Source organism: Brachyistius frenatus, unplaced genomic scaffold, assembly GCF_029030835.1.
Source record: "Brachyistius frenatus isolate BFR_SWC_R1_liver_20210118 unplaced genomic scaffold, ASM2903083v1 Contig_4, whole genome shotgun sequence".
Taxonomy (NCBI): domain Eukaryota; kingdom Metazoa; phylum Chordata; class Actinopteri; family Embiotocidae; genus Brachyistius; species Brachyistius frenatus.
The window spans coordinates 3,032,121-3,045,459 of NW_027210603.1; the positions used below are offsets into that span (position 1 = coordinate 3,032,121).

At 39.1% G+C, this 13,339-nt stretch overlaps 1 protein-coding gene across 1 annotated transcript; it reads right to left on the reverse strand.

The window, feature by feature from the left end:
• Window positions 1-568: 568 nt before the first annotated feature.
• On the reverse strand, window positions 569-5,942 carry LOC138627923 (bcl-2-like protein 15). Its single transcript, XM_069710570.1, has 4 exons — window positions 5,782-5,942; window positions 4,275-4,393; window positions 3,481-3,702; window positions 569-1,899 (listed from the first exon to the last, which is right to left on the reverse strand). The coding sequence occupies exons 1-4, from the start codon at window positions 5,924-5,926 to the stop codon at window positions 1,879-1,881; spliced, it is 507 nt and encodes a 168-aa protein (XP_069566671.1). The 5' UTR covers window positions 5,927-5,942; the 3' UTR covers window positions 569-1,878.
• Between the last annotated feature and the right edge of the window lie 7,397 nt (window positions 5,943-13,339).

Genomic DNA, 13,339 nt, shown 5'->3' on the forward strand with positions numbered 1-13,339 from the left:
ACATATTGTATCCAGGGCTTGTTTTGTCATTTCTTTTTTGCATGTGCCTGATGTTATCATGCCTGTTTTTTATGACTTCTGCCACATGGGTGGCATCACATCTTGTGATTTAGTGTTTGGTGCTGCTCTCTACAGGTCGTGGCTCAGAACAAACTATAATGTTGATCAAAACAATATACAGTAGAAGGCGACATGGCGCTGTGGGGGAAGGAAGCGAGTATGAGGAAGAAACGCAAAAACTGTCTTACCTAATAGTATTTGCCCAACTTCAAGTTTTGGCCTTCTTCCTCTAAGGAGATCTGGGGCCAATAGAAAAAAAAGGTTCGGATATTAAACTATATGTGGACAAAAGGCAGCAGATATGATGACAGTGAATGACCTACATATGCATGTGATTAGCTAAAATAGCAAAAAATATATAAATTAATAGTTTTTACTGACAAATGAACCTCATCTGGAATTTTCTGGGAAATACTTCAAGTGGCAAACTGTCCTGCAATGATGTCCTCGATCAGCTCACTGCAGCGGAGGATGATGTCAAATGAACCATTTAATAATACTCCAATGATTTTTAGAGTTTCAATTTTCTTTTTATTGAAATAATTACAAAAACTACAAAAAAAGCAGGTTTAATTAACAACAATGTGTAAATAAAAAACCAAAACATCCATGCCTCATTTAAAACTGGTACTTAGAAATGTGTTTCCTTTGGCTTATTATTAGTTTGATCCCAACCTGTGTACAAGTATTGTTTCTGACAAAGTTTTATCTTGTAGCTAAGACACCAAATATGTCTTTACAGACACCAAACACACAAAATAATGGCAGTACATATGTTCATCTGGGTTTCAATTGTTTCATTTTAAATATTACACTCACTGTAAGCATTACATATACTACAAACAATGATGGAAAAGTAGAGGATGAACATAACAGCATATGAGTGATTCACTAAGGATTTACCAGCTCGAAAGATATTAGAATACCTGTATTTTATTCTATTTTTTTTTATAAGTGACAGAAAACACTTACTATTACTACTAGCACTTGAATTCACAACATGATTGAGCCTCAGCAGTCATTTCCAAAACAAATACACAGTTTACATAAATCCGGATGCCAAAGTGGGAATATGATGTGTTTACTATTAACACTTTCTAAGGTTGTTTTAACTTATCATTGCAGAAAGAACAAATCCCCTACCAAGAGCTTTTATGGCACTGTGAATCAAATATATAAAGGCAAGCAGACAGACAGTATAAAAATAATAAAAATAAAAATATGTTAAATCAATATTTCATTCATTAAGAAATGCATGGGGCATAATCCCACAAGACAATTCATATTTGAGATTGGAGGATGCACCACTAATCACTTGCAAAATTTCTCTTAAGACCATAAAGAATGTTTTATATTGTAGAAGCAGTAATGTAGTGAAGATCCAGTGGTATCATGCCGTGCTATTAAGTACTCTGATGAAAAAACATGATTTCCACGTGACTAAAAAGTTATTTAAATCATTTATTGCTTTCTTTTTAATAGATTAACGATCAAATCACAGTATTTATTAACAGATTAATTGAGTGCAAGTCAGCAGGAGGTGAAACTAATTCAAAAAATTCCATAAACTGACTGTTCAACATGATTTCATTAGCCTTCACTTGAACTGGGAGTGCCAGATGATCTAAAACAGAAATGTGAAGTGCAAGTGTTTCTTTTTAGGTTTGATGTGTGATCAGATGTCTGTCTGCGATTAACAAACCCCTGAACAGACAGATTACTAACTGACACTCGGTGACAGTCTGTGAGGCTCCACAGGGTCATCAGATAAAGAAGGCGTTCTTCGTTAACAACAGGCTGGTTTGGCAAGATTCAGTGTCAAACATCTGGCACTTTATCCTGAAAAACACCAAACAGACACAAAAGTATAAACGGTTGTCAAACTCAAAGTTTCATTACTGTCCATGTGGCTGAAACTTTAATGGTGTAGATACAATGTGATTTTTTTAAATTCGTGTAATAATAAAAAATAATCAGACTGTGTCGAGCGACAACAGTTTTCACTTGAAGGAAGGTACAAAAAGCTACAAAGAGTTGTGGTGTTCCTGGTTATGAAACACCAGGAGCTCTATCTTACATCTGCAGAGGAGTGCCAGCAGTGTGGCACAGATGTCTTTGCTAGTTTCAGACTGACACAGTAGTCACGTTCCAGTCCGACGCCCAGGTTGTATAAATAGCGTGTCTACAAATGCCCATCTCAGCATGATGAGGCACTTTGTCAACGTTAACCCGGTCTGAAGTTAATGGAGCAGCATTTTGGTGTTATTTTAAGGATGCAAATTAACATAAATATATATCTACATAAGCCGGTGCACGGCGGGCGTGCTGTTACACACACAAGAACACGCAGCGGCGCACAAATATGCAAAAGATTAAAAATAGAAAGATGTGACAGATGTACATCAAGATATATCGTTCTTTTCTACTACTTGGAGATTCTGTCATTGTAATAGTAAGTTACTAAGCTGCAACTGCACCTGGGTTTTAAAGGGAATTGGAGATGACATGGTTTATTTTGAGACTAAGTACAACCCATTTGAGCAATGTGGTTTACTCTGTGCTCAGATTACCTGCATTACAAACATTAAATATCTAATACATTTAAAACTAAACAACAGTTTAACTCAGAAAATAGATAAATAATTGCAAAACTTTACAACAGTTTACTTCCTGTACCAAAAAGAGAACAAGCTCATCTGTTACTTCATGGCAGCAGTTTAAGTCCAATTAACCCGAATGCAGCAGGTTAAACAAGTTTATTTAGAATCCAACTGGTGTTATCGCGCTACAGGCAGACGGACTGCTTTGTAAGCACGAGGTCACCATGTGGTTTTAATTCAGTCATTCAAGGCCATCTAGTCAGGAGTGGTGACTTTGAAAATTTGAAAGAGGAAGAACTTCGACAGATGATTACTGGTATTTCTTCAAAATGGGAGTGGTAAGAAATGAAAAGAAATCTAATTTTACCTGAAACTACAGTGACTGGAAACAAACTCCAACAATGATCTCAATAAAACAAAAAACTTGTTTTATTGAAGGATCAATTACACCATAATGCCTGTTTTGAATTATCTACCTCTCCATTTAGATTGTTCAGCTGTGACTCATGATATTTCAATATTTGTTATTTCTATGACAGAAGTCACCTTATCTGACAGTCAGATAAGATGACTCCTTGTATAACCAGGTATATTGCACCTGAATGTTTGTAGTGACACAGCGTGGAAGCTAAATGGACTGACACTTTGTTCCCGTAGTGGTTGTAATGTTTTCACCAGTGGGTTTGGAGCAAACATTTTCCAATAACTAACATTTAACCTGAGCAGCCTCAGCAACAAAAAAGCTAAAACTCTCTACTGGAAACATGTTTCTACAACAATCCTAGAATGCAAGTGATCCAACTCTTGAACATGTACTCACCCATCCCCCTTGCTGTGTGACCCACTGCCCAACACGCCTGTTGAGGAATGCATTCATGGCGTTCTTGATTTTGTTTTTCAGCTCTGGGGAGGATTTCTTGACATGGAGAGCGAATGCCACCGTGGCCCTGATGAGCTGCATCTCTGGAGCCACTTCAGACCTCTGAGAGGTGTAAGTCTGGCACACGGCATCCACGCCATGGCTGAACGCTGCCTCTAGGGTCTGCGGGAGAGATACCACAATGTAACATTACTGTTTATATAAAAGATGGTCCAAACCTACAATTCTCCAGTTAAAAATAGAAAACCACATCCTGACTTTATGTTTGATTAGTTTTTCGAGGGTTTTTTTCTGTTCTTTTTTAAATTTGCCAGCTGACAATTCATTTTAAGAGACAAAAACAAAAATGTGTCAGAAATGTCAAAACCTAAACAAATAAAACCAAAACCAGCAGCATGATCACTAGACACAAGTGGGAAAACATAAACATTTTGAGTAAATTGGGTGAACTGAATCTCTGAAAGTCTTCTAGTATTCACATTAAAACATAAACTGAGCAGAGACATAACAAATACTGAACTGTAGCTTTAGAAAAACGGATACTAGTCCACAACTAGAAGAGCACTTGGAGAGCACAGACTTCCAGCAGTCCGCTCTCCTATGATATGCAAATCTGCAACCAGTATATTGGATACATTTTTAAAACTATTAAAATGATGTGAAAGAGTCCCTTGTGCCTCATTGAAGCCTCACGTCTGTGCTATTACACCAGTTCTCCCTGGGCTGAGGTTTACCTCTTGTGATGCTGCTTTCTTGATGTCAGTTAGTGCATCTCTGAATCTGATGTTGTCGTTCAGAGCATCAGCAACACTTCTCAGTTTGTCAGCGATCACAACTGGGTCAAAACTGTCATCTGAAAAAAAGATGATTAGCAGGTTACATCCTCACAGCCAGTGACTGCACTGTCAGCCTGCCAACAATAACAACAACAACAACAAGCTGCAGACAGACAGGTAAACAAAGAAAGGGCGAACTAAGAGAGCACAGTGACCTGCCTGTGGCACCTACATGAGGTTTTTAAAAAACAAACATATAATATCAAACCCGGTGAAAACATCTGTCCTGCATGTTGATGCTAAGCTGCAAAAATGTTTGCAGGGAAATGATCTTGACAGGAACAGGAAGAAAAAAGAAAACGCGTAATAACCTGCATGGTGACTTCTTGAAAAATGAAAGTAAACTAACTAGAGTTTATAAGAAATAAAAGTATGTCAATAGTGGCTCTGATTGACTCTACTTTATCAATAAAATAAGATTAAAACTTGTCAGTCAGCATCACTTTCAGCAGTGCTGAATAAAAACCTTGGGTTATGTTGCTGGGCAGCGATAAGTTTGGAGAAATATTGTGATCTAGCATTTTTAACCATGTTATTGTAATGGACAATCAATGCCCTCATAGCCACATAGTGCACCTGAAGACCTGTTTTCTTCCATCTCTGTTCTCTTTTCTAACAGTCAGATTAACGATGGTGAATATCACAATTTATCGGCCGTTTTCATTGCAAGGGCTTGGATTTGATTTTAAAAAGGTGCAAGATCATTTAATATGGAAGCACAGATGGAGTTAAAACAGTCAGTCAATTCATTGGCATGGTTGGACGCAGGTGGACTAAAATAGCTAAAAGGTGCAGAGAATTTGGAGGCACTACAAAAGTGAGTGCAGGAAGAGGGACGTTGACCAGTATTAAAACGGTTTATTTCACAGGTTAAAAACGACACACTTATGATCCGAGACAGCTCAAGTCAACATGAATGTTAAAATCCCCATAAAGAACAATCCTATAATACTCTAAGATCAGTGCAGATAAAAATCCAGATAATTCAGCCCAAAAAAAAAACGCTTGTTGATTTTGGAGGAGGGTAAATGAAGGCGAATAAAAATTGGATGAGGACCAACAAGTTTAAGAAGAAGGGCTTCACAGGAAGACCATTTATTACATGACACGTGAACGCATTTAAGGCAGGTACAAGGGACACCCACCACCGCTGCCGCATTTCCTAGTGAGGAGGGCACAGTTCAACACACTGGCAGTGATCACGTGATTTTAACCAAGACTCTGTTACAATCTAAATTGTTGGAAAAGATCAAATCATTTAGAATAAAAGTTTTGTGATTAAGAGAGAGAGAGAGAGAGAGAAAAAAGAGCGATTTTAATGACTAACAGAGTGAATATTGACACAGTACAGTAGTCTTTCATTCATACCGGCACATACACGTCAGAAAACAAACACCGGACTAACCGTGTTCACTGTCAGGCTCCACCACACTGTCAGGCTCCACCACACCCCGATCCAGCCGACGAACGTTCACCTCGTCCTCGTCCTCTAACAGATATTTAATAATTAGATGGGTCTGCCACTTGACGTGCAATTCGGTTGGAGCCATTGTTGCTCATAAACATCCGTTGGACTGCGCAGCCGCAGGCGGAGGCAGAGGAGGAAGAAGAGGAGGAGGAGGCGGGGCTGCTCCCCTTCATCTTCCGGTGCGCGCCGCGCCCCAGGCACCCTTCACCTGCATGCAATCACTCAGACATTTGCAAGCTTGGTCTCGGCGTGGATTTTTACAGCATTAAATTACAATGATTAGAATGCACAATGACAAGTTAAAAAAACAGGAACTATACAACAACAAGTGTTTAGTTTTTTTTTAAACTTTTCATTAGAAATGGAAAACTGCAGTATTTAATTTACATAAGTGGGCTATTCTGATCCTTCCTGCGTCATGTTTGATTTTGCATGATCATTCTGTGTTTATATCTTGATTGAAGAACTAGACATATAGTTTCAAAAGGCACACATCTTTGTAAGTTCATACAGCATGTCAGGAGAAAAATCAAGCATTTATTATCCACTTCCTTCAGCCATAAGTATTCAGTATTAGGCCTAGATTTAATAGGTTAGGATAATGGGCCCATTAATACATGTTGTGCACGTTCAGTTTTATTATTTATTTTATGGTGACTTGCATTGTGTTCCCAAAATGGAAGCGGGTCCCCGCAATGTGTGTAAGCAGATGTATGTCCCCACATTAGTATAAAAGCACACAGTACACAAACAGACACAAAGGCTGTTATGCCTTTTGTCTCCAGATGATGGCGACATTCACCTACTGACCATACCCTTAGATGAACGATGCCCCACCCTAGTACACACACACACACACACACACACACACACACACACACACACACACACACACACACACACACACACACACACACACACACACACACACACACACACACGGTGACTGAAAATAATTAGAAGTTTATCACCACGCAAATTAATTTCTTATCATTAAAATTCCTGATTACAGCAGGTGGTTGTGCAAATATGTCAGAATCTGGTGTGCTCACACATCAGGATGACTACACGCATGCACAAGCAGAACTGTAAAACCCCATCGCCACAACACAAATGGGCACCAACAGGTTTTTTTTCTCACCATCAAACTGACTGTGTGAAACAGTTTTTACATCTCGAACTGACAGTAATTCACCCATGAAGAGTGTTGATATCAGATGATTGAAAGTGTTTACTCAAATGTCTCTCTTTACATCAAACACCCCCAATCCTAAATAACCCAGACACTGAGCTGTGGCACAGCAAAACTCTGGCTTCTTTCTGTTAATAATAGTGATTAAGACTGAAATAATATAAATAGAGTATTACCTACCCACTTTGGAAACATCTTTGTGGCTCCTATTAGTTCACACTTCTTCACACTACTCTCCCGTTATTTTATTTATTTTTATTTTTATTTTATACACTTTATTAATCCCCGAGGGGAAATTTCTTCACTACAGCAGGGGGGCTCTCAGGGGGGAGATGCTGCAGCAGGCTGCCACTAGCGCGGCACCAGGTAACCTGACCTGAGGTGCATGTTTTTGGATGATGGGAGGAAGCCGGAGAACCCGGAGAGAACCCACGCAAGCACAGGGAGAACTTGCAAACTCCGCACAGAAAGGCCCAGGACCGGATTCGAACCCGGAACCTTTTTTGCTGTGAGGCGACAGTGCTAACCACTGCACCACCGTGCCACCCGTCCTGCTCAACACAGGAGCCAAAAATCAGCATGCACTTTGTTGACCCCATTATCCATGCCTGTACAACACTGCATTCATCTTTTGTTTCTACATAACCTTTCCCACCACCAGTCCACTCAAAATTTGCTTAATGAAGGCAAAATTACATTGCTAGCCTCTTGGTTAATAACATCTTTACAGTATAAAATAACCTCACAATGTGAAAGACTGTGATGATGGAAAAACTGTTGGAAAATAGGGCTGAAAGAGCCATAAATTATACTTTCGGATGTTATGGAGATGGAAATTGGTTTGCCCAGTCATGCGATTGCATCTCTTCTGGAAAGAATACAGCCTTCATTAAGAATCATGCACAAGGATAATCAGCAGGGATGTCACAGTCACTTCTGTACCATCCGACACACTAAAGTCAGTGAAGTGGCAATACACAGAATATTGGTCCTTTCCCGGGAATAATTACACTACAGGTAAACCATGATGAAATAAACTGAGAAAACCGGAGATAAAACACATGCAGGATTTGAGAACCCATTTAAGAATCTGATGCAGTGGATGAAGTAAAGGAGGAGCATCAGACACAGTAATTGGGGATTCAGCAGTCTTCACATGGCTGAGATGCTGTCTGAAGGTTGGAAAACAGGCTGATGTTCAAAACACTGGGCAGTTAATAAGAGAATGGAGCAGTGCAACCACACAATCAGAAAGCTTGATACAAAATAAGGAATATAAGCAGTAAATACTGGGAGGAGATGTCTGATAGAAAGCTGTTGACAGTAGATTCACTGAGCTTGACTGGTGGTTAAGAAGTGGTATAACCAGGTCTGGGATGAGAAAAGAGTGATGAACAGGGGAGGGAGAACCTTGACAGATAAAATAATGTCAATGACTGTTGTCCAGAAGCAACGTTGGCATCAATTTGGAACTAATAAGTAAATAAGTGCAAAGAGAAGTAGAGAGATCTCACAGATAAGCACTATGGATCCTACTCTATGGGGAATGAAGATGGGAGGACATTTTAATATTGCCACCAGCATCACCCTGTTTTCTGTGTATGAGACTGTAAGACCAAGGAGATTCCTTTTCTGTGGCTTTTGTATGAGTGTGGAGTGGAAAGGATCAAAGAAGGGAGGCTTTCAAAGCATGTCCTCTGACTCTGTAATGAAGCAGGTCTCCCTGCTCAATAGTTGCAGGGGTTGTTGCTTTACATTATTTTTGTCACTGTAATTTTTCCTCCACAAGTTGTTTGGTAAGAGCCTCATCTCAGCATGAACACATTATCTCATGTATTTCTTCTTGATTTCATTTTTCTTACATATATATATATATATATATATATATATATATATATATATATATATATATATATATATATATATATATATATATAAATATAAATAAAAAACTTTATTTAAATCAAATTTGGCATACACAAAATGTCCAGGTACAAAAAAAAACCCACAGTAAATAAATAATTACATTATTTATAGAAGTGTGGCTGGACTGTGTAATGAAACGCTGCAGCGCTTTTAATTTGAAAAGAGGATTTTCAATTTAAAACGGATATAGGAAGTCACGGCAATATGATTAAGTGGGCTGTGGTCACGTGGTACTGACCGACCAATGGCGACATTATCACTCAGTGACGGACATTCCTGTTTGTTTGTTAGCTCGCTAAAAGGGAGTTTCAGAGCGTGTTAGCTTCACAGTCTGCTACTTGCCCTAACATATATCAAAAGCACCTTTTCAATGAGGCAGGTTGTTCCAGCTGTCACTCTTCAGCGTGTGTGTGTCTGCTCCTTGCTTCCAGCTTTTCTAACTCCTGCTGCCACAACAGCTGCAAGTACAGTTAGCATTTCATAAACGAGCTTCCCTGCTGACAATGTAATCATGAAGGTTTGAGAAGGAAACGTGGAGTTTTGCTGGCGCTGTTGGACTGTTTGGCCTCACTTCAAACTGGGCTGCTGTTCCCTGATTGTGTCTCTGGATATTGTGGCATGTCTTCTCATAACCAAGGTCAGTGTTTGCCTCTTGTGCTAACATGCATGTCACGAGTGGACGTTTTGGCTTTGTTTTGGTGATTTTTGTGTTGTTGTTGTTGTTGTTGTTAATAAGAGGCTGTTGATGTGTTTGTGATTTCTTGGCTTAAGCTTGTCTGTTGCTCTCATGCTGCTGTCAACCTGTGTTGGTCCAGGCCTTGTTGTGGTTGTGCAGACAATTTATATATTTCTTTGATGGTGTTTTTTTTTTTTAAAATGTTTTATTGATGCTTCCTTATGATGCTGTTAATTATCCTAATAGAGAATATAAATGTTAGACTTGTGTGTATTATGGGCTGCGTTGATTTCCCTTTAGGTTGTTGGCAAGCTGGCAAGCTGCTGCATGTGGTGGATTGGTTGCATCTCATCTCATTTCCCAATGCTTTAGTTCCCTTAATGTTTGTCGGTTGCTGGTGTTGAGTCCTACATTTTACAGTTTGTGGGTAATTTCTGTCGTTTCTCTTTCTCTGATGTGCCGTAGTGAGTTTTTAACACAATAAATCCATTGTGTTACAGAACCACTGAGACTGTATGGGGTGAGCACCAAACACTACACCATGCTGTTGTTTTATATATATATATATATATATATATTATTGGCGCCCCAGACCAGTTGCCTATCTGTCTGCTGAAAGGAAAACAAACTATATTTTGTTTTAATCATTTTTGTGTGTTAAAATTAATCCTGGTTCAACATTTTTGGGATTTGTTCATATCCTGAAAAATGTCTCCCATCAATATTGTTCATTTCCCGTTAAAACATTTTTTTTTTTTTTTTACAAACAAGCTTTATATGAAGTGTATCGTTTATTACCCGAGGGACATTTTGTTATGGATTCATAGACCAACAGAGCGGCAAGGGTGTAGGCAGCTCATGAATTATTGAGTACAGATTTGGACTGTGACTGACAGTGAGGTTTCATCTACACAATAACACCCCTGATGGTAAAGCTCATCAGTTGACTGTGTATCTTAGCTTGTTGATCCTCTGAAAGAAACAGACGTGGACTTTCCAGTTCATTAATTAATTCTCGGGATTAGACTCCAACTTCTCTTCACTACTTGCTCGCTGCTGCTCTCACTAATTACGCTTCTCTCATCACAGTTTTCACTGCTCTTCCTCTTCCTGTATGGACACACAGACTTCCGGATAATTGGATGGGAAGCTAAGAAGTTGTGAACTGGTCTCTTGATCAATTAGGATAGTGCGTGGCTTATTCTTTGTTCACAGCAGTGCTGATGAATTTAACATTGAGCTTAACATTAACCCTAAAATTACACGGGTCATTAAATTGTGAGCTTTATAGTATTATTCTCTGCTTTTGAGAAGGTTTAAAGAACTGTTTTTGGTCTCAGTGGTTCAGCTGAATATCTACAGACACTCTGACCTCTCTGTGTCACCTCACATGTATTGTGTTGTTTATGATATCCCGTTCAACGGAGCCTGGATGGGGAGTTGGGGTAGTGCGGAGGTAGTTCAGGACAAAGGCTGCTGCCCTTTTTGTCTGAGTGTGAGTGCCCTTTTTCAAATGGCAAATCAAAACAGTTTTCCTCATTTGTTGTCTGCATTTGTCATCTTTCTGAAAAAGAAGAACCAGTTTGGCCAAAAGTTTTTATTCTACCTCAAAAGGTGGCTGAAAAACTTCCCGCCACAGTGAGCTAAATAAACCACATAAGAAGAATTTTTCAGAAAGTTTGTGTCACAATTGTTAAAGTGAAATTTCTCTTTCTTGTATCTAACAAAACTACTAGCAGACAAAGACTTTTACGACCAAAAGGTCACCAGTTAAATTTGTAACCAGCTGATTCATGGTTCTGGAAAATGTAATACATAAACCAAGTTTTCTGTCGAGCGTGATTTCCTAAACTTCCATAAACGACACCTTCGGTACCATCCCGCTCGTCGGTCTGGCTCTTTCCATGCAGGTTATTCTGTCACTGTGAGGGGAACAGCTGCATGTACTCCTCACTTTATGTCACGCAGAGTGAAGCCAGTTTGTCTGCAGGAAAACTTGACCTTGACCGATTGTGTCTGCTCTTTCTTTCAGTCGCTGCCCGGAGGCTGAGCAGAGACTAGACTTCGGACAGTAGCGGAGAGATTGTGTGGCTGCATTGAATCCAGTTATGTGTTAATCTTTGTAACGCAGAGGTCCTGCAGGACTGCTGGCTCTTATTTACCTTACTGTGGTATCCTTTGTAGCATGAGACTTTGTGATTTCCTTAAACACCATCCTGTAGGTGGAAGATATGATGTGGTGGAGCAGGTTGCTGAAGCCCCATTCAGGTGGGATTAACATCACAGGAGGAGGTGGGGAATTAAATATTCACTCTGCTCCTCTGTAAATTAACTCATAATTGTGTAACATTTTAACCCATCAAAGATGAGGTCTATAGTAAACATGGAAATTCTGCTGGACCGGTTGAAAGACAATAGCAGAGCTAACCTCTTGCTGACATAAAATTGTATAAGCTTTTACAGAGTTTACTATCTTCATTGCTTTAATTTGTTTTCTGTTGTCATATTGGTTCCTTAAAAAAAAAAAATAAATAAAAAAAAATCACACACACATACACATATATTTTGTTGCATACCCTAAGAATCAGTGTGATGAAAATAAAACTGGGCATAAATTTGACCAACAAAAACATGGTTTTCAAAGATTTTATTCTTTCTGCAGTACAAATTTTGCTTTTGAAGGGATGTGATCTGCAGGTAGCACTGTAGTGCGGCCTGTCTTCATATCCATCAGTGTGAGACAGTCATTATGTATAACAACCTCTTTCTCAAGTACAATAATTACATTTTATGCTTTCTTTTCAACCGATTTACCAGTTCAATGATTACACACAAACAAACCCTTAAAATATAAAGATATATTGTTGTTTACTTGTGTCTGTGTGAGCAAAAACTGGCTCTCATTGTAATATTTATAATAGATAACACAAACATACTGTACATTGCAATGAAAATACAAGGAAGTTAAGTCCAACAAAGACTTTTGTCAGGTTAAGTAGCAAAATCAATTAGGGGAAAAACTAGCATCTTACAGGTGATAAACAATCATTTTAAGGGTTTTTAGAAAAATTAAAAGCCACTTTAAATACATTGTTGGTGGACAGGTAGTCGGCAAAATGATTGGAGTCCGACATCAGCATGTGAAAGATGTCTGCCTAGCTGTTTGATCACTGTAGTAGTGTTTAGTGCACTCACAAAGAGAAAAAAATAGTATTCACTTATTAACCAAGACATTTGTGGGCTGACATTTCCGAGTAGGTTTACACTGTTGTGAGGTTTTGGCTGCTGAGAGTGTGTTTGGGCTCAAAGAACTGGGCTTAATTCAGCTGAACATCTGTGATATTAGGCCGTCAGTCGAAGACTCCCGTGACTGCCAAGTCATATCTGATTTTTTGGCAGTGATCAGACTATTGTTAACATCCCAGCTGCTTCCGACATCATCGTCTCATTGGTGTGAGACGGGAGGCACAGCAGCAGCCTCGATGTGTGACCGTAAAACTCCCACAGAAAGGTTAAAGGCCAGCCCGCTGCCGTGTGCCAAAGACCAAGTGTTGTTTAATGATTTACACAACACAGAAAGTGCACAGAGCGAGTCTGGGTGAACTCAAATAAATGGGGCAAATAATCAGAGGTGTTGATTTCTGTGAAGCACTTTAGTTGAGTGGAGTATGTGGGGGAAAACCTTTTAGCAGAATTTGACT

Bases quoted from the DNA above. Each gene is read 5' to 3' on its own strand.
- LOC138627923 (XM_069710570.1), bottom strand. From the start codon at position 5,926: ATGGCTCCAACCGAATTGCACGTCAAGTGGCAGACCCATCTAATTATT. The intron at 3,703-4,274 runs GTAAACCTCAGC...TCTCTCCCGCAG, and splicing joins AGAAAGCAGCATCACAAGAG to ACCCTAGAGGCAGCGTTCAG. The intron at 1,900-3,480 runs GTGAGTACATGT...GGTGTTTTTCAG, and splicing joins TCACACAGCAAGGGGGATGG to GATAAAGTGCCAGATGTTTG.